Below are 22,665 nucleotides of genomic sequence, written 5' to 3' on the forward strand. Positions count from 1 at the left end.
TGTGAAGAATGATCAAAACAATTTTAACTCGTTCCACGTAGCTCAGCATGCACCACTCCAATGTCATCTGCTAGAAAATGGAATTTTGAATACGATATTTCTTCTCATTTACTTATTTCCTTCCTGCATTGTATTCAGATTTTAACTGCATTGGAGAACGCACAGATACTTAAAATCAGAGTAACTTTTTACCAGTATGGGTATCTTTGCACCACGCACTACTTCTGTTTCCAGTTGTTGTTTTCGAACTACTTTTATTATTTTGCACTAATAGAACAGTGTCATTACCTCTGATTTCTAGTTAGTTTTCTACTTTTCAGTTTCCTAAAGCTTGTAGGCGTGTGATTCTTTTAATTGCGATGACTGCGAAGAGAGCTTCTGGCGACATTAAGTTGGACGAAGCCATATCGATACAGACATCTTCATACTTAAAAGTAAACTACAGTACCGAATTAAAACTGGTTTTTTCTTCTTCCTAACAACTGATTCCTTCTGGAACATCTAAAGTTATCCAGAGGTATACATTTATCCAAGTTCTCAGTAACTGTAGATGTAAAATGTTACAACGTTCGAGGTGACGCGTAATTTATTTTGTACCCAGTATTTTCAAAAACGGTAAAAAGTGGTACAAAGTTTCCCCGATTGACTGTGCTCTTGCACGCTAAAAATACGCCTGCACGTTTTAAATTTCTGTTTGGTTTCTCTTCAAGTAAATTGGGGTTTTCTGTTGCGAAATACGTTGTTATTCCATATTTTATTAAAATTCTGTAGGTGCAGACCATGTGCTACTCTCAATCATACAAGACACTAGTATTGAGCCAGTTAATTCGCATCATGCATTTGTTTCGCCGCTGTTTCATCAAAGTTATCTTTGATTACACGTTACACAATTTTCAGCCGTTAAATCTTTGGAAATATTTTTGTAAGAGTGGTTTATTTTACGCCACTGGCACTGTCGTTTTGGATGAGCAGCACACCGCGATTTTTTATATACTTTGTGCCAATTTGATGTAACGGTGGTGAAATGTAGCGGATGTATCGAAAATGAGCAACATACCAAGTAAGTTTTAATGTCAGTTTTGAACATATTTCGTACTACGGCCGAACCCACATCAGAAATTATGATCTCGCATAATAAGTATCTCGTATTACTAGCCAGCGTAATCCACTTAAGAACGTGTTTACACTATTTCACTATAAACTGGTAATGCACAAAGCCTGTCATGGAGGGAAGAAACGATTTTATTTTTCGGATAGTTAGTGGTAATCATTGAAATATTGTGGTTAAAATAAGCCTTCTAGACGTTGGGTTTAGAGGAATTAAATCTCTGATTAACAGGGTTCAGTGGAGCGAAATTTAGAGCTTGTGTGTTTAATACTACTGTGAAATACTTAATTTTCATGTAGATCTTGCTTAGCCTAGAATTTGAATATTGGTCCGAAGGAAAGCAGGCCACGATAAAAAAGCTGTGGTAGCGCCTCTTCCGGATAATCTGAGAGCTGGTTTCGGATTGTTCAGATGTAGCTCCTCTGGCGGAAGGTATATAAACTAAGTGGGAATAATATTTCGTAAAATATGCAGTAACACGGATTTGTATAGAGGTTTTTACGAAGTGTATGGTGTGCACGTTTTTCGGAATGTGTAGCGACTTAGAGCACTGCGGTCTCCCGTGTACAGAGAGAACGTAAAATACTGATACTAGAATACTTTTCTGCCTGACTGTACGTATTTCAAACATCATAAGAAGAATTAAAAAACGATCGCAAACATCAGGAAACATTGCTGAAGGGAAAGACGCGGAAAAGTTACAAATATACGAATCCTCCAGCAACAAAATAAAGAACACACTTAACTGGTTAAAAAAGGGAATAAACACACTAAGTGAGCTTGTTAAACCACACAAGTGGACATACAGTGAGTTGTCGCTGCATTTCACGTCAAATCCAAATTTGTCACCCACATACGTGGAAATGCTGGGCTTCTCTTCAAAAGTACTTCTTCCTGATGGCACTTGGGGGGGGGGGGGCACAGAAATTTATTATCTTTCGCGGTTTTTTTTGAAAAGAGTGACTCGTGAAATAAAAGTTTGTAGTAAGTAGACAGGAGTACGAGGGTTTAGAGAACTTGGGTATCTCTTAAGGTTCATTTTTATAGTCTTCTTTTCTTGTCAATTTTTGCGGCCCCTCTGTACTTGTTCCCTTGGAAGCGACCTACAACTTTACATATTAAATTCAAATATGACATCCCAAAAGCAGCTGTCGCATTATAAACATTTTCTAATGCTCTAGCAGATTAATACTGTAGGTCTGGACATTTATTGATCCACGAAGCGTAGGAGGCCGAAACTAGAGCTCATTTCTTATTGCTTATCTTAAAATTTAACTCTGGATTTTGGTTCTTGGGGCCTGTGGTTGGAAAGAAGAAAAACGAAGCAATACTTATGTAACAGAAATAACTACACTTCAGAATTTATGTTTGAACATTTTTTATATACCGTGTCCATGTAATAGAGGAAGTAAATAAAAAATAGTTGACATTGTCAAATTCACTATCTTGTATTTATACAGTTTTCTGAAAGTAGACATTACAATACTTAAGAAACATTACTATTACTAATTATATAAATACCTTATATCCGTATGATTCTTCCAAACGTTGACATACTTGAAAACTACTCAAATGCGAAATAAAGTATACTATCAGTGCCATCCACAATGTCAGCGTCAGAAGTTAAATTTTGGTAAAACTGTCTGGGATCTCCTGGGATCTCCTGGGATGAGATGCATTTTCGATTTTATGTCCTCGAATTTTGGCAGTGACACTGGTTTATAATTTGGACATAAAGGTACCAAGAATGCTGACAAGTCTGGCGAAGACTTTGGGCGGCCTGCAGCAGGGCTCTGAATATTTACTTCAATGGAATTAACATAGTTCTTGTTCATGACAGTTGAATAAGATTTTCATCTTTTATTCTCATTTGACGAAGTTCCAACCAATTAACTTTATTGTTCTGTGTGTCATGCCTTGCTTAAAATTTTAATCTCTTTTTTTTTTTTTCTTTTGTAACACTGGTACTCAGTTTCCCTTTGCCATCCTATGGTTTTCAAGAGGGTGTTTTTTCTGGCTTCTTTCACGACTGTAATCATCTGGGGAATGTAGCATTTGTTGCTTTTTTTAGTGGACTTTCTGTATGACAACAGTCGCTGCCATTTGGTAAGAATGAATAACTGGAAAAAAGTAGTTTTATGGAAATCGTCAGAGCGGCATGTTCCTGTAGAGCAATCTTAAACATGAAAATCATTTTTGTGTCTGTTTACCCTCCACAAGAACCAGACCACAATTAGTGACTTAATGTTAGCATGTATTTTCTACCGTACCACAGACACTAAGGACTTTCGACTGGATAACATTTCTAAGAAAACATTCTTATTAAACAATAACACACAGGAAAACACACTCGTCATAGTTACTAATTACTTAAATTTAAACGCCATTACCGAAACAAGCACAACACGTGACATTCTTAAGAGGATTTGGTTCCATATTTCAAATCACTGCCGCATGGAATAGCAACTGATAGTTCGTGTCGACCTTCCTAGAGAACAGCACATTTTGGAATGGACTTGGTTCTATTTTGCATGACATACTACATATATTCCATCATAGCTTGACCTAAAAATCTGAAAAATGGTAGTTGGTTCCCCACTGCATAACTACGTCCAATTGCAATGAGAAACCAGTGAAAACGTCAACCGACCCATGTGCAGGGTTTATGTGCCAAGGAACACAGCAGCTGCAATCTACTGAGAAATCACAGATGTAAAACTGTTACTTATGATTTTTTCAAGCTTCGGTAAAAACTCAGACACCAACATTTTTTGCGCTCCTACGCCATTTCGCCTGCTCCGTCAGAAACTGTGCACTCGTCATGGAATATCCTACCTAATGTCATAGCTTAATGTGTACATTGAAGGTGAAAGGGGGTGAAAGGAAAGGAACTATTGATGTCAGCTGTGTCGGGACTCTGAGGAATCAACGGCGACGAGTGAAAATGTATGTTGGAACAGGGCTCCAACTCCGGATCGCCTGCTTACTAGCACTGCACCATCTGGACAGTTTCTAGCAGTTGCGCGTACTATCTCGTCACGCTTTTTGGCCGACCCACATTCCCACATAGCGACGACTTCTATTGTCCCCGTCTATGCCCTCCGGGCTCCTTACTTCGAGATTCTCGCAGGAGGCCGAACGTAGTAGTGCATCCGCACTGAAGGTGGGGCAAATTAGTTAAATGACAGTGTGGTGTCTGTTCTTGCGGACATGTCCGAAAAAAACGCACTCCACGCGGAATAAGCAGTTGTGGTACATGCTATGTTAATTGGTGGTGGAGGAGGGAGAAAAAGTAACGCAGCGTTTAATTATATGCTGATTTTCTCGTGTCAGCTTTCATTCGCTCCAGCGTAAACGCTTGTTCAGAGATAGCAGCAAATGGTGGTATAGTGCGCGCAAAATGCCGTGGCCCGTAGATGTGCAGTCGGCTGGGGAAGTGTGGGGAGAGAGGGGTCGCTCAAAGCGCTGTTCTAAACTGAAGTCTACGCTCACATTTTTTGTAAATATTAAGTATGGCCCCTCCATCACGACTGCATGCTAACCATAAAAAAAAGTACTGCCACCTTTGCTTTCGTTAATATCTAAAAAGAATTCCGCCGAAAATGCAGAGATTTATTTTCGCCTGGCCTGGTGACCATTTGTGACTTTCAGAGGAGCGTCATGATTAGAGAATTTAGAGTACATGTTTCTCTGGCCGCCTTGTCAAAATTTGCTTCTTTTGCCGAAACAGCAGAGTTAACATCGCCTCACCTCACTAACATGTTGTGCAGACACAACTGCCGAGGTTGCCTAAGTGAGGAACTTAGGCAAAGTAAAGCCAGTGGCTTAGGAAAAAGCGCATACTCGGTACAAAAAAAGACGTTTCACTTAACATATGTTGTTTCAAAACCCATAGCATTTCTCATTTCACCAGCTATCGATGGCCCTTAAAAATTATTCTTTCATCGAAAAAGTCTGTAATTATTGGAATAACAAGGTAGATAATGAAGATTTACATAATTACGATATGGTAAAATCTCCTCCTTCCACGCTATCATTTGCCAAAACCCGATTTCGATATTTGAAAGAGTTTATAAAATATGAGGCATGTTTTGGACATTTCACTCTAGCTTTATCGCCGGCGCGTCGCGATCGCAAATCAGTGTTCTAAAGCAGATCAGTTTTCTCGAGACGAGTGACACATACATACCTCTACCCAAGTCTAAAGAAAAATGCAATATGTTAACTAAATTAAATACTCAACAACATATTGTATAATATTCACCAAACGCAAAATCATAGCGACTCCTACGTTTCGTTGCACACTATTCCGAATTGCGCGCAGTGTCTTACTTTCACGTAAATATCACAGTAACTATGACCATTAACGAAATGATTGGCACACCATCATTAACCTTACCTATAAAGCTATAAGTAAAGGAAAAATGAAATTTTTTACCGAGTAGTTTCTGTAAAATCGTTTGAGAAAGATTGTAGGGTGCGTGCCTCGATTGTGTCATCAAATGGTTCTGAGCACTATGGGACTTAACATCTGTGGTCATCAGTCCCCTAGAACTTAGAACTACTTAAACCTAACTAACCCAAGGACATCACACACATCCATGCCCGAGGCAGGACTCGAACCTGCGACCGTAGCAGTCGCGCGGATTGTGTCATCGCTGACCGGCAAAAAAGTGGAAAATACGTATCGGCCTCCCCTTCCAAACAAACGAATGAACTCGCCCAGCGCGTTGGGCGAAAACTGGTCATTGCGCATCGGCCAGCGTATCCTGAGCGAGCTATAAACAGAGGCGAAATGCTTGCTTATTCCGGTGCAAACCAGGCTTTACTCGGACGTACTTCGAACAGCTTCGCATTTCGGATGATGTACACTGAAGGGCTGAATACATTGAAAAGTGTAGGTGTTCCTCGCGTTTCCTGCGTAACGTAAATTGGACGCGATTGTTTACGGTGTCTCCCGGGGCGCGTGCCGAAGGATGTGGGGTGGGGGAAACATGGCAGTCGGTAGCGCTGAGAGGCCTCCCGGGGGGAACGCAGCGGAATGGAATGGAGTGGTGCTCCTGCCGTTGCTTTTTATGGCGCGCCAGCTATCAGCCACCAAGTAGGCCAGCGGCGAGTGGTAGAAGCTGTCTACATGGCGCTCGGCTCTTCAGATAAACCCCGCGCCACCAGCTGCTTTGCTGTGTCGCTCGAGCTTCATCATCGCACCTGGTTTTCTACACTTCTCCATCTACTGAAAAGTGGAAGTAACGTCATGGTAGTGTCGTCACTCTTACTAACCGCAGCCTCTTAAGCAAGAATATGTACGTAAGATTACGCTGTGCCATGTCCTATTAAAGTCGATCAACTCAGTGGTAGTGCGCGAGCAGTCTAGTAGAAAGGTGAAAAAAGTCGTATTCACAGTGTTATGAAGTGAAGTGAAGAAACTACAAGCGTGTTATGAACGGAAGGAACTACACTACTGGCCATTAAAATTGCTACACCACGAAGAAGACGTGCTACAGACACGAAATTTAACAGACAGGAAGAAGATGGTATGATATGCAAATGATAAGCTTTTCAGAGCATTCACACAAGATTGGCGCCGGTGGCGACACCTACAACGTGCTGACATGAGGAGTTTCCAACCGATTTCTCATACGCAAACAGCAGTTGACCGGCGTTGCCTGGTGAAACGTTGTTGTGATGCCTCGTGTAAGGAGGAGAAATGCGTACCACCACCTTTCCGACTTTGACAAAGGTCGGATTTTAGCCTATTGCGATTGCGGTTTATCGTATCGCGACATTGCTGCTCGCGTTGGTCGAGATCCAATGACTGTTGGCAGAATATGGAATCGGTGGGTTCAGGAGGGTAATGCGGAACGCTTTGCTGGATCCCAACGGCCTCGTATCAGTCGCAGTCGAGATGACAGGCATCTTATCCGCATGGCTGTAACGGATCGTGCAGCCACGTCTCGATCCCTGAGTCAACAGATAGGGACGTTTGCAAGACAATAACCATCTGCACGAACAGTTCGACGACAGGACTATCAGCTCGGAGACCATGACTGCGGTTACCCTTGACGCTGCATCACAGACAGGATGAATGGTCAGGTGCACTATAAAAATGCTCAAACACTGAAAGTGCTACAGCAGAACACTGAAAACGCTGTTGCTGCTATCCCTCAGTCCGAGTTGCTACTTGTCTGTTTGATGACTCGAACACATCGGTGGATCGACGTAAAAGGTGGCCATTTGCTGCATCTCATGTGATGTTCATTAGTAAATATCAGTCCCGTGGTAGTGTTATTATACACATTTCCCCTTTTCTGTTTTGCCCGCCTTGCGACAGGAGACTAAATTTGCAAGAGGACGAGAGCTGTAGTGTTTCCTATACTCAAGAAATACTGGCCGCTCGTCACGAAACATCTGCTCCTTGTGATACATTTATGGGGCAGTATGGTAAAAATACCCGAATTTCAGGAAAATAGTCAGAATTACAGTAATTATGGGAGATTTATCTGATTCCTCATTCACTTTTGAACTTTTTCCCCATGTTTCTCGTTCAGCTACGACAGTTTCGTTCACGAACTGGGGAGTATGGTATCATGTGAGTGGTGTAAAATTTCACGTATTCTCTTTAGCGCCGGCCGGTGTGGCCGAGCGGTTCTAGACGCTACAGTCTGGAAACGCGCGACCGCTACGGTCGCGGGTTAGATTCCTGCCTCGGGCATGGATGTATGTGATGTACTTAGGTTACTTAGGTGTAAGTAGTTCCAAGTTCTAGGGGACTGACGACCACAGAAGTTAAGTCCCATAGTCCTCAGAGCCATTTGAACCATTCGCCTTAGCGAACTCTGTCAATATCTTTCTGTAACTGTCAATCTTTCTGTCTGTCAAGTCTCAGAGGTATATTAAGTGCTGATGAGACATACGCCAGAAAAATTTTGTTTTCGACCTTCGCAGTTTTACGATCAGGCATCTAAATTACATCACACTGTTTTGGCGACGTGTCATTCTAAATAGTTTGCCAGTAACATGATGTACATTTGCCATATGTACGAGGGTAAGTCAATTATTATCCGCAAAGTAGTTATAAAATGTTATTGTAATCAAATAGGAAACTTACAAGAACATCATTTTTCGACATAGTCTCCTTGCATTTCAACGCACTTGGTCCATCGTTGTACAAGCTTCCTGATGCCCTCATAAAAGAAGGTTCTCGGTTGATCTGCGAGCCAGGAACGTACCACTTCTTTCACTGCTTCGTCCAAGGCACATAGACGGCCCCTTAATGCCTTTTTGAGTGGACCAAACAAGTGAGTCACAAGAGCAAGATCGGGACTATATGGAGGACGATCCAGTACTCCAAATTTGAGTTTCTGGAGCGTTTCAGCAGTGTGGGCAGCAGTATGCGGACGGGCATTGTCTTGCAACAACACACCACCTTTTGACAGCAAACCTCGGCGTTTGCTTCGAATTGCAGGCTTTAGCCTGGCAGTAAGCATCTCACGGTAACGTACACTATTTATTGTTGTGCCTCTTTCCCCATAATTTTCCAGTACTGGACCTTGTGCGACCCAAAAAACCGTGAGCATCAGTTTTCCTGTGGACGGCTGGGTCTTGAACTTTTTCTTACACGTCGAATTTGAATGTTTCCATTCCGTTCTTTGCCGTTTACTCTCCGGCTCGTAATGATGGATCCATGTTTCGTCACCAGTAATGAAACCCAAGTCTGTTGTGGATGATTTCGTAGGCAGACCCGTGACTAATTTGCAGACAATGTGCCACTTCGTCAATAGTTAATCGTCTAAGTAAGAGAATCATTTCACGTGAACGCTCGATGGTTTCTTCATTTGTGGCGGTAAAGGGTCGTCCGGCACCTTCGTCGTGCTTAACACTTGTGCGACCATTTCGGATCTTTTCAATCCATTCATACACAGTCCGTTGTGGCAAAACACTATTCCCGTGCTGTACCGAAAGTCTTCGATGAATTTCGGCCCCTGATACGCCTTCCGACCGCAAAAAAAAAAAAAACTTATCACTGAACGTTGCTCTTACTTGGTGTAAATAGACAGAGGAGCAGCCATGATTAACAGCAAGACAGCGATAACGAAACTAACCTAGCAGCTTGAAAATTGCAAAGATATAACAACAAATAAACATATCATGCTTTATCAACATAAATTAACAGTACTACCAAAATAAAAAATATAACTAAATTGCGGATAATAATTGACTTACCCTCGTAACTATTCTCGTAGTAAACTGAACGGCCCATACTCGTAGCGATATAAACAACGCTGTTGATTTAGTGAAATGCGTACATAAACATAAAAACTCAGGATGTATTGCATAGAACATGGTTCTCCAGTGGTTGATTCGACATTGTGTCAAATGAACCCATGGAGAGCTATATGTGTGCGTGTATAGGGTGTTTCCGTAAGAGCGTGCAAAAATTTAACAGGACATAGAGGACGCTCCACTGAACAATTTGAGTTAGGGACCTGGGATCGGAGAAGCCAGCTTAAGGAGGGAACAGGAATAAAATCACATTACTGTGTACTTTTTTGTTTACATTAGTTACAGTTAACTGCAAATACCATCATTGACGCAATGAACATGCCATTTGTACTGTATCTTACAAAATGTGCTGCAATTGACGGCCATCAACCTCAATGCAAGCATGACGTCTGAGAACAAGATTCTGACGCACCCTGACAAGTATCCCTGGTTTGTTTCGAGTCATAGGCAGCTGCAATTCTGGCACTAATTCCTTCTTCCTATCTTCTGGGATCTCGTACACAATTGACTTTAGATACCCTCAAAGAAAATAATCAAGGGATTTTAGGTCAGGTGACCTCGCAGGACATGGAATAGGACCTCCCTTTCCTATCCAGCGACCAGGAAATACAGCACTGAGATGGTTGCAGACATCCCCACTGAAATGAGTTGGTGCACCGTCATGTTGTACGCACATCCTCTCATGAAGAACCAAGGGTGTGTCCTCCAACTCTTTGTCCGCAACCCGTGGGATCTGGATGATGGGATCCCGGGTTCGATTCTCGGCCGGGTCGGGGATTTTCTCCGCCCGGGGCTGGGTGTTATCATCTCATTAACATTCAGAAAGTGCCGAGACTGGAAATGGAAAGATTTGGAACTTGTGCGGGCGCTGATGACCACGATGTTGGTCGCCCCACAAACCAATATTATCATCATCCGACAACTCAGGTAGATATCTTTGCAAAGTAGATCTCTTTGCAGGAACTTAAAGTACAGGTGGCCATTCAGATGGCCAGGTGGAAGATATGGCCTAATGAGATGGTCGCCTACAATGCCGGATCAGATATTCGCTGCAAAACGTACTTGATGGTTTGAGTGCTACAGCGTAAGGAGGTTTCCTCATCTCACACATGGCTGTTCCTGCTGTTAGAAAGACCATCACGATCAAATGAGGCCTCGTCAGTAAACAGCACGATTTGGTGGAAATCTGGTCGATCAATCCACTGTAGGAGCAACCACTGACACAATGCAACCCTTGGTGCAAAGTCACGTCACAAGAATTGCATGGACTCGTTGTGGGGGTAATTGTTGTTCGTGGAGTACTTACCACAAGGTAGTATGTGCAGCGCCCATTTCACGTTTAATACGGAGAGTACTTGTAGTGGGGTCCGCTGCAATACGTTCCAACACCACCTCTTCAAAATCGGGCGATCGAGTGGTCATGTTGCAAGGTCCCTCGTATCTTCTTTCCAACGAACCAATCTCCCACATTCGTCGATCGAGAGAAATACTCGTCGTGACCGATGATGCTTGTTCGGAAATCGTTCCCTGTACAGCATCCAGCAGCGAGAGCATTGCGGAGTACTTCCCCACACACAGGGTGCATGTCAATGAGTTCTGCGAAACTGTACCGGTACTGCTCCATAGTATTATACTGTACGTCTGTGAATAGCACTGGATAATGAATGGGTGTGTCGTAGATGCATAGCACGTTCTGTCGTGGAACATTGTAAATACAATAGGGCCACCTTATGGACAAATAAACAAAACATACATCATGACTTCTTTGCAATCAGGCTAGTTCTCCTTGTTTCCTTGCAGGAAATAATGTGCATGTTAACAGTACAGTATGTGTAAACTTGTACGCATGTTAGTTGTAAATAAACTGGAAAACAGTAATTCAAGACAAAGCTGTAGACACGTTGACTTAAATATCTCCGTAAGCAGGCTTCTCCGACCCTAGGTTCCCTACCTCCTATTGTATCCTGTTACGTATTTGCACACTGTTACGAAGACACCCTGTATAATGCGTTTTTTGTGTTTACGTACGTATCCCACTGCAGCAACAGTGCTCTTTAAATTGCTGACGAGTACGGGGAACTGTTTAGAGTTAACTAACAGGAGTTACATATTTGACAGATACAAGCGCTTTAAAATGGCACACCCTCGTAATCAGCTAATAGTGTGCAATAAATGACTGATCGTAATACAGCCAAGAGGGGAAAATGGTATTGTCTTTTGATCAGTTTGTCACTGTGGCAACCCATGTGCAAAAGCTTGTAGAAGTTTACATGATATTTTTGAAATTAACACTGTGCCGTCCGGCGACACCACGGAGGTGTCGTGCATGAAATAGAGGCCAACAGTCGGCGACACCACAGTGGTGTGAGCATAGTATCGCTCAGTGGCCGGTGACAGCACTTTAGTATCTTTTTCATTCTGCCGGCCGAGTGTCCGTGCGGTTCTAGGCGCTTCAGTCTGGAACCGCGTGACCGCTACGGTCGCAGGTTCGAATCCTGCCTCGGGCATGGATGTGTGTGATGTCATTAGGTTAGTTAGGTTTAAGTAGTTCTAAGTTCTAGGGGACTGATGACCTCAGCAGTTAAGTCCCATAGTGCTCAGAGCCATTTGAACCTTTTTCATTCTGTTGTTCTGTTTAGGTAACAATAAGTTGCGTACGTCAACAAGTTTTTAGTTTTTATAAGAACTTGTGCACTTTAATCACGGCAGACGAACGAGATGATACGATTACTTACGGCGAATGCGCGGACGTCTTGTCTGACATTCCGGACGACAAGGCCGAATGGGAATAAGACATTGGATATCAAAAAAATGAAAGTGAAGCAGAATCGTCGGAAGATAGTGAAATACGTCCAAGAAGAATTCGACGAACGCTACGGCTGCCAACTGATTCGGATGAATCAGGCGAAGAAGACACTCAGATTTACTGAGGACCAATAATAAATTTGAAGGATCTCCGGGTCCACACATTTCCCAAAGATATGCATAGGGTCGTGGATATCGTAGAATTATATACTGGGAACGATCTATTTGAATATATTAGCAACGAAACCAACAAATTTGCAATAGAAGGAAACTGGATTTAAAAAATGCCAAGTTTGTCGACGTTACGGGATCGGAACGTAGGAAATGGTTTGGGCTTGGTATCGTTATGGGAATTGTAAAAAAGGCAAGGAGCGATGATCACTGGCCAACGAATCCGTTGACAGGTACACACATATTTCGCAAAACGATGTCCCGCAGCACATTCAGACAAATATCATTTTTACATTTTTCCGACAACAAAAATAAACCGGATACTGCCGACCGGCTTTTCAAAATGCAATTAGTAATTGATTATTTCTCCAAAAAGTTTAAAGTAACGTCTAATCTAAGTCAAAACATCTCAGTTGGAGTGATACCTTGGCGTGGACAGTTTAGTTTAAAGTTTACAATCCGTTAAAAATTATGAAATATGGCATACTGATTCGGATCCTGTGTGATTCAAGATATATTCCGGCGCTGGACAGCCTTTAGCAAATACAGTGATGGATTTATAGACATCTTATGGAAAGTGGCATCACCTCTACGTGGATACTTATTATAACAGTGTAGAACTTGCAGAAAAGTTACTTGAAAAGAAAATTCGAGTTTGTGGAACGATATGGCAAAATAGAGGATTTCCGGAAAAATTAAAGCGCGCGATAGTCAATGTGTTTGAATCTTGTCATCAATGAAAAGGTGACAAGCGGCCGGCGACAAGCCAAGTAATTCGAATTAACGCTGCCGGCGCCAAGCGAATAAATTTGTACGAGACGTGCGGACGGCAAAGTGTTAACATTTATTGACACACTTAGCGTATGGGAAACTGCATACTCCTTGATGAAAAACTCCAAATTATTCCAATGTATCAGAGAGAAATAATTGATTTTGTCATTTAGTTTCAATCGTGATGCAGCGAAAACTGAAGAGTTCGTATGTATCTGTAGAGTACTCGATGCCATAGACATTCTTCAACAGTTGAGTGGAATTAAGAGAGAATTTTAGAAGTCCACTGGTTCGGTCCAAATGAGGTGTCGTGGAAAAACGAGTTGAACGTTCTAGGTTAGCTATGACGGCGGATGGCTGAAGGAAGTGAGTTAACTAACTCGGCTTAAGTAATAAAGGCAGACTTGACCGAACAGTTGCTAAACTGCCTCAGCGCAGTTGCGCAGTTTCCAGCACTCAGCAGGGCGCGTGCTGTAGACGTTTGGGGCCGGCAGTATCTCTGTTCACACACTCCTATCAGAGCCATAAACTGCCGCGGCTCAGTTCCCTTGCAACAGCCGAGTTTGCTCAGCCTTCGCGGAAGAGGCGACGCAGTCGTCGGACCACTGAATCACTACAGTGTTTGCTCGACAATTCAACAGATCCACTTCGATGTTCCCCACACTCCTGACACTGTCCAGGAGCTCCATGCACAGGAGCCACTGCTAGAATAGCGGCACGAAACTTGTTCCGCAGTCTGTTCAGTGCCACAGACTGCTTGCCTGCAAATATAGGGACACTAAATTTCCACCGAAGATCCTCACTGTGAACTTCAGATATCCCATTCCACCTTCGGGTCAAGAGGGACTAAAAACATTAGCGGTCAAGAATCTGATTTTTATTGTTATTATTCCCATAATAAGAAAAAAGCCCGGTTGGATTGTTTGATCAATTGCCAATCAATCACTGGCAGCAGCCACGTTCATTAAATGTCTTTGAGTAAATCGCTCCGTACACACAAAGCGGCGTGACCACAAAAACATGACGGCAGAGATTCCTTGGAAGAATACTTTGGAAGTGTTCACTCACTACGGGGAAGCGTACAGAATCCTAGTTTGACCGATACTTGAATATTGCTCGCCAGTTTGGGATCCGTACCAAGAAAGATCCAAAGAACAGCAGCGTTAAAAGTTCGTTCTAATAGGCGCGAAAGAGTCACGGAGATGCTCAAACAGCACCAATGGCAGACGTTGAACGAGGGGCATTGTGAATCACGGCTTGGTTCACTGTTAAAATCTAGAATGCGTACGCTCCAAGCAGGGCCAACCAATACGTTGATTTTTCCGACGTTAGCCGTGTTGAAAGATCAGTGAAGAAGGTAAAATTAGATATTCAGACTTACTCAGGTTTACTAACATGCCTCCTGAATATTTCGTTCATAAAGGAGGGTATTACGAGGGTGGCGACTACTGATAAATACAAAAGTTTTCTGCATCGGACACTCACTTTGGAGCTACAGCTTTTGATGCTTCACACTTCTATCTTCAGGTGGAGAGTGATTTATTTACATAACTGGTGCTGGTGAATGGTACAGACGTCTTTTCACAGCAGCAGACCTAGGGACAGTGTAGGTTATGTTGGGTCTTCGGAATAGTCGTAAAATACCTGCATAATGCTGCCTAATGTCTGTCCTCCATTGTACATTATGTTTACACTCTGGAGAGGACATACAAGAGGCAGCAGCATGCGAATATGTTACACTATACCGCACCTCAAAAGACGCAACATAACCTACACTGCCTTTGGTCTGCTACTGTGGAAAGAGGTCTGTACTCTTCATCAACACCAGCTATGTAAATAAACCATTCTCCACTTTAAGATGGTGCGAATCAGAAACGCGTAACGGTAAAATAAAAAATTAACTGACGCAGAAATTTACTGTATTCGTAACAGTCCTCATGCTGCCCCCGCTACCAAACTATTCCGGCATTTTCATAGTTACCACCTTCTTTCACTTGATACGTTACGGAAATCTCTCCCTCCCTCCCTCCCTCCAGAGGCCAGAACAGGCTGCAGTTGTCGAATGTTTGAAAAAGCAGCCTCAAGTTTTCATGGTTAGCCTTTGCAGTACGCAAAGGATACGTACAAGAAAGTGTATAATAATCACTTGGACACAAGTCATGTAGCGCAACCGGCCTATTCCTGCGTTTCCACCCTCTTTCACTTCGTACATTATGGAAATGGTTCGTACACTATACGACCAACGGGCGCGTTCGGACGAATAAACTCCGTTAAATATTTACAATATGGTGGTTATACGTATGAGTTAGTTTTATGTTCTTCCCACTTTAGGTTTATGAGCTATGTGGAACTAGCGATAGCTCCCTAAGTGTAGGGTTGCGTGAAATATAGTGCATACTTTCCGGTTTTCTCATTTTTATCTGTACGTCGTTTAATTTTCCGTACATAGAGTACTGGCAGGAGTGGGTTTCACACATACGCAAGAACAAATAGCATTTTCTTTAGGCTTTTTTCCTGGGGGGGGGGGGAGGGGGGGGAGGAGAGAGAGAGAGAGAGAGAGAGAGAGAGAGAGAGAGAGAGAGAGAGAGACTGACTTTTAGGCGAAAAGCAGTAACATATGATAGAACGTTGTAACAAAAGGTATAGTCTGAGGGGGGAAGAAAAGCGTCCCACAACCGGCTAACTCATATCGTTACAATAATATTACCTACAAGTTTTATTACTTCAGAGCAAAATAACCTTTTACCTCGCGATTCAATGCCGGATTTCTTATGCGCCTTTTAGAACCTCAAAAGTCGCACGTAGGCTAAGCTGACTTTTGAAATACATCGCCGTTACTCACAACTGTTAATTCGTGGCGCTTGGCGACTAACTGTTAACATAACGGTGGTGTTTCTTTGGTCGTCCCGCCGCAGCGAGCTATCAGGAGCCCGCCTCTCCTCTTTCACAGGCGTAATTGAAGGCTTCATCAGCTTTGTACTTCAAACGAGCACCTGCAGCTGCGCCGCCTCTACCAGCATCTCGCTTTGTGATGCAGTCAATGGAGGTCTCGTTCATTGTCACGCTTCGTCTGTCGGAGAAGGTGGCTGCGACGCCAGAGCGCTCTGCCGCCTTTCCGAGAAATCAAATGAAACAAAGGGCGCGCGCCGGCGAGATGACATTATTACTGGGCCTCCATGTTCCCCACTAACGACGACGCGAGCTCCCGGCGTTGCTACAGCCCCAAGCGGCCGTAGAGGCCCACTATGAAATTCTTTCTTTGTGAAGATAGGAATGAAGTGCGGCTAACCGTTCATTACTCAGGATAAATGTGCAGCAGCAAGTCGCCGTTTATGATATTAAATTTATTACCAAAACCTTCTGAAGAAGTTGCTCATTTTGTTTATCATATAAAAAAATTGGTAGATCCAATATTTGTTCTGGAACCCGGGTTTTATTACTATTTCGTAAGTATGGCTACAGAAATATGTACAACACAGTGCGTTGTAAACTGTGTGTGTGTGTGTGTGTGTGTGTGTGTGTGTGTGTGTGTGTGTGTGGTAGGCTGAACGCCTCGTAGCATAGCGTTCATCATGGAAACTGGGGACGGAATAGCGACAGACAGACTTCTTCGGCACTCGGGTAAAAAAAATCTTATCAGGTAGTCTTAAGAAGGTTTTATGTATTTCAGCTTACAGCATATTTCTGTATGCAGAGGATATACAGAGTAATAATAATTAAAGTTCCAGGTCAAATATCTCGAAAAAAACATTGCTCAGAATAACGCCAAATTCGAGCGGAAGATTATCGGTAAGCGCCATAACGTAAAGTGGTTCCACTATAGATGGCAAACGAATCGCAATACGACAGCTATAGTGTGTGTTGCACATTAACCCAACCATAGTGTGCAGTGTGCAATATGCATTACTGGACAAGTTTGGTATCCAACAGTTGTGGCACTGGTAAGCCCATCAAGCACGGCAAGGATGTACCGCATCGGATGGGAAAAATGGTGTTAAATTGTCCTGGGGCCAAATACCGCATAAGCTGCATTGAGGTAGTCAAGTCGAGCGTCTCACCCGTCAGACGCAAACTGAAGAACAGCCGTGCATCAGGCATCTTTTATTTTGCATATTTTTCCTCGTACATTGTTGTCCATAAAGTTCCACTTTTCTTTGATAGTATTCCGATCAAATTTGATGTCACTCTGAGCATTTTTTATTTTTTTACTGCGGTTTGAAACTGGGACTTCGATTCTGATCACTCATGCGTTAAATTTTGCGTTAGTTTGCATGCATAGGAAAAAAAAAATTACATAGCTGGAAAAGTCGGGGGAAATCCAGGTACACTGAGGTGGGGAGGGGGGGGGGGGGGGGCGAGGGAAGAGAATTGAATTCAGGTTCCGGTTCGTTTTTACTAATTTCAATGAAGACTTTATAGCGCATTGTCATGGTTAAAGTTGAGTAACCGTAGGGTAAAGAGCGTCCAATTCAAACCACCGTGCGTCGTTGCTATAACGTCTACTGGTATCACAAAAATGGTTCAAATGGCTCTGAGCACTATGGGACTTAACTTCTGAGGTCATCAATCCCCTAGAACTTAGAACTCCTTAAACCTAACTAACCTAAGGACATCACACACACCCATGTCCGAGGCAGGATTCGAACCTGCGACCGTAGCTGTCGCGCGGTTCCAGACTGTAGCGCCTAGAACCGATCGGCCAACCCGGCCGGCCTGGTATCACATTCCAGTGTCAGCAGTTGGAAGCGTGTTACTGCGAGGACGTATTTGGGGTTGGGGAGACAAAATGTTTTTGTCCTTGAAACTCGAAACTTGGGGATTTCAGAGGCGGAGGGTTGTGGATGATGCGGGCCGCAAGTGCGGCGGGGTGGATGGAGGGCAGGATCCGTGGTGCCATTAGTGTTTAATGGGGCGTAACTGGGGCGCAGTGCTCAGCTGAAACCCAGTAAACGCCAGGCGTAACACACATACTGTTTACACAACGGTGCGCCTGCTAGTTAATGCTATTCAGTACAGCCAGTGGCGATCCGTAGGGCATCTACCTAGCCTAGTCGCCTAATTTTGAAAATTCGGCCCATGCGTGTCACAATTTAGCCACGACGAAGTGTTTATTTCTCCGCGGAAACATGAATTTCGAGGAGAAACGGTGTACTGAACAGTCGAGACAGAAGTGGGTAGGGGGCCACGCAGGAACGATTGTCAATCATGACCATAAAACAGCAAAAGGCAATGAAATGACACAAACACAAGATTTCAAAGTATCTCAAACTGAAATTAACAGCATCATTAAAAAAAGCTTTTCAAAAGTGGGAAAGCAGTTGCAATAGATCTAAAAATGAGGTAACAGTAAAAAACGAGGTCATATCTCGGAACATATTGGTTTACTTCGTTCAACGGAAACGGAAGACTTAACAACATAGATAAAAACAATATGATTTGAATAAGGCTCATTAGTCATCTAAATTTAAAGCAAGCCTATTGAGCTCCTGTTTTGCCTCTGTTTACATGCGACACATCTTTCGAAAGACGAAAACCGAATTGCGATGTCGTGTTTACATGTTCCGGTCTGAAGCGGATTTGCTAGCCCAGTTAAATGTGGCGTCTGGAAGTCAGCAGTCCCCGTTTCTGACTGTCTGCACGTTCCCTATTTCTGTTTATTTAGAGGTATACAGTTTTGAGCTCAGTCTAATGTGCCTGCTTCTCGTTCACTGCACAATAATTCACCCGTCCATATTAGTCGAATATTTTGAAAGCAAGACGTAACTCGATAGTCCAAGAACGCTTCAAAACCGGTTGCGTTTACATGTGAGCGAAAATACATTTCGGGATTGAAAAACCGGCAACTAGAAGCCGATTTCCAGAATCGATTTTGAAGTGTTCACATGACCACCCAGAGGCGGTACTGGGAAATCGGTTTATGAAATCCTGTTTCGGGAGCCCACGTAAACGGTGTGTGATAAAACTACAAAGATTTGAAGTAGTTTTTAGGATTCAGTACCGCAATCGGTTTTAGTGGTTTCGCGATGCAAAAAAGTGGTTTCTAAGTAAATACAATCAACATACTCTCATTTATGCCTCACAGTTTGATATTCGCAAAGTCTCATCAAAACCCACAGAGTACTTCCCGTTGACATAGAATCATAAAAATTTGCCAAGAAGCAAGATTTCACAGTACAGCCAAAGGAAAAAATACGAAAATTTTTAATCTGTAATTACACAAAAAAATTGTCATTTGTTGTGCGACTTCAAACTCGAAAGTTTTGAAGTCTGGGACCGATATCTTGCCGATATCAGTGTCAATTACATGCAAAAATCGTAGAGATCCGTATTTCCGGAATGGATGGGCTGTCTATAAACATAATAAACTTCGAACGGAACTATCAGTGCGCGAGTCTATTCACACCTGGTCAATTTTTTAAATTATAGGCGCTAAGACAGTGGCTTTTAGTAAACTGTGGCCAACAGCTACAAACTTCTGTCCACTATTTGCTATCCACGAACGGTTTGAGAACGCATGAAACAGCTCAATGTGTGTGACTGCAGTTGTAAACGTGAACCTAAACCCACTCCCGCATCGCCATGGGTTTTATGCGCTTTGGTGGCCCTCCATTTCCCATTCACGAAGGATGTTGCGGTTTCTACATGCTGGGGTTCAGTTTGAAAATCTGGATGTCAAAAAAGTCATCGCACCAGCGTAGTTCTTATTAGAACTCAGTGAAGCGGCTGGAAATCGTTCGCCGAAGTGGCAGAGACCGGCCAAAAGTTTCCTTCGAGAAAGTTGTAGAGCTTCCTTTAACGTTCTCGCACATTAATGAACGCTCTCGCTGAACTGTAAAAAAATTAGTGAGTGAGAGTATTTCACATTAGTTTGTTGGGTACTTAAGTAGATTTGAGAACATTTATGCGTATCTTTGAGCTTGAAATACATGTTTAAAGCTTTTTTAGTTTTAATTTTTATGATCATTTCGAATGTTCTGGAGTGGTCTCAGAAAACAAATCGAAGACTGATCGAAGTGGGTCTTTTCCGGCTAATAAATACAATATACATTGCTTGGTTCATAATCGAGACGTAACGTGGAACGACTGGGACTTAATAAATAACTGTCGTGTTTGATTTAAACTCCAGAGTTGTCAAGACGTCCATCCTTCGGTGGTCTTCTTGGACTTCAATCAACTAGTTTAGAGCGGGATATTTTCTCATCCTTCTCCGGAGTTCCTTTTATACCTTTGTTTATGCAACTTCTTGCCAAAATCAGTCAGGATGTGGCGTAGTCAGCTGTTCTTGACCTGACATGCCATTGACAAGTATGAACGTACTTTGCAGAACGAAACCTCTTTCATTGACATTGTGGGCTCTTAATCAAATGCCTAAGTCACATAGACAGCAAAAGGGGAAAAAAGAACGCTGCTGAACAGATGACTGAAAAGTATGAAAGTGCCCCTCTGCGCCAAAGATTTCTTTATACTTGTCGTTCATGCCATCTTCGGAGATCTCCAGAAACTATACATTATAGCGACCTGAAACTTTCACCTTAGTCTGTAACGGGCCCTTAACATTTTCTCCACCAGAAATTGATTGTAGACTTTTTGTGACTTATGTTGTTACCATGTCCACGTCTAATTGTGTGTGTTTTGCCTGCAGGGTGGTGGACGGCGCATGCGCAACTATCATCGGTTGGCGAGACCCCCTGCACGCGGCAAGATGTCCAGCGGCTGTGGAACAGCGTTCGCGAAGTACTGCCTCTGCCTCTTCAACTTCGTCTTCTTCGTAAGTACTGCTGTTCATTATTTATGCACCCGACTTCCGCCCACCTTACGCAAGAGTGTAGACTGAATGTTGCCACTTGGGCTCATCGGCTAAAACATTTGTCTATATATACGAGGGTTTACTGAAAAGTAATGCCTCCACCTTCGTAACCCTTCAACAGTTGACAGCATTGGTATGCGGCAGGTACTGGCTTGTTCCATAGTCTCTTCTCTACAGCTCCAGTTAGCGGGCAGCCTTAGCATTGAACGGTTGTGTTGTTACACTGTAAAGTATGGAACCCTGCGCAGACTGTCGGTCAATGCGATTTAAGCAATGTGCAGTCATTGAATTCTTGACAGCAGAAGGTGTCACCCCAAAGGAGATTCATCAGAGAACGAAAGCAGTTTACGGTGATTCTGTTGATGTGAGTACTGTGCATCGTTGGGCGAGTGAGTTTAAATATCTTCAGGCGGAAACATCCGACCTGCTTGACAGAGTTGGACGTCCCATGACAGCAACCGGCGAGTTACACAAGCAAATGTTGACAGATTGATTCAGGACGATCGTCGTGTCACTCAGAAAGAAATTGCAAGAACGTGTGGGTCACATTATTGCTTTGCTTGGCTATCGGAAGATCTGCGCACGATGGGTTCCCCGGATGCTGACTGCTGAATCTTGCCCATACATCCAGAAGCAGGAAGGTCATAGAACTGTGATAACTATAGCACAATCAGCGTTCCAGCTCATGCACTCAAGGTGCTTACAGTAGTATTGTCAGAAGAATGAAAAAGAGTAAAGATCTGTTTGACTATCGCTTTGTTTTTCGAAACGTTAAAGCGCCAGGGGCGCTTTATGTTGTAGACGAGACTTCAGAAACATACACACGTTCTTTCGGTGTTATCTCTCAGATTTTCATTTCGTGAATAAAACGCAAGTCTAGATACTATTTCTTCATGTCGTTTCGGTTACTGCTATTACAAGATCTTCAATTAAAATTAAGGAAACATGAGAATGAGAATTGTTTGTCTATCGGGCTACATGAGATGAAAAATCTATATTTTCAGAAAAAAGTTCACTCAACCAAACTTGCAAAACGAAGTTTAGTGTCGGTGAAACATGCCTAAGCAGTACGTCAGCTCAAAATTTGAGCCGAGATGAGACAGCTGGCACTAGTGCAACGACGTCTCTTTCTTTTGTTTTCCTTTTTCTTTCCGGTCTTAAAACAACATACTTCAAAATTACAGATATTCTAAATTGTATTACAAGATGAAAAGCGTAGTGATACCCCTCAAAAAAATTAATTTCTCAGATGACAGCAGCCAAGTTCATGAGTAGTTCTCCAAAATGGCACCTAGTCTCCATTAAATCTGCTTTGCGTTAGGATCGTGTGGTTGCAGTTGCCTTAGGCTCGACGCGCGTGAAACGGTTTTCAGTCGGCCGATCACAATGTTTTATCAAAGTGTTCTATAGTAGTTCTTGCATGAAAGGTCGAAAAAATCGATCCATAGTAAAGAGTAGCAGCACACTATTTTCGATCGATCGTCGGTAGAGGGGTCAAGCACGCAACTTTCGTGTCCGGCCGCGGATGTGTTGGTCATTTACGTTTTGTAGAAACTGCGCACTGATTATCTTTGTCGATAAGTTCTACTTAAAATTTTAAACATGTTGTACATAAGGTCTCATTTCGTATATGTATACATCGTACTTGCATTAAGGTAAAGAAAAGTCTTTCAGGTCTCGAAGTACATCACAAACGACATTCTGATGGGTGATATCAGAT

General features: G+C 42.9%; 1 protein-coding gene across 2 annotated transcripts in view; it reads left to right on the forward strand.

Moving 5' to 3' along the window:
* Window positions 1-22,665, forward strand: part of LOC124596084 (CD82 antigen) — a 294,285-nt gene that overhangs the window by 149,054 nt on the left and 122,566 nt on the right. For both annotated transcript variants that reach the window (XM_047135073.1, XM_047135074.1), the window contains exon 2: window positions 20,781-20,906. In XM_047135073.1, the coding sequence (XP_046991029.1) occupies window positions 20,796-20,906 (111 nt within the window). In that variant the 5' untranslated portion in view covers window positions 20,781-20,795. The remainder of the gene's footprint in view (window positions 1-20,780; window positions 20,907-22,665) is intronic.

Source organism: Schistocerca americana, chromosome 2 (genome assembly GCF_021461395.2).
Source record: "Schistocerca americana isolate TAMUIC-IGC-003095 chromosome 2, iqSchAmer2.1, whole genome shotgun sequence".
Taxonomy (NCBI): Eukaryota; Metazoa; Arthropoda; class Insecta; order Orthoptera; family Acrididae; genus Schistocerca; species Schistocerca americana.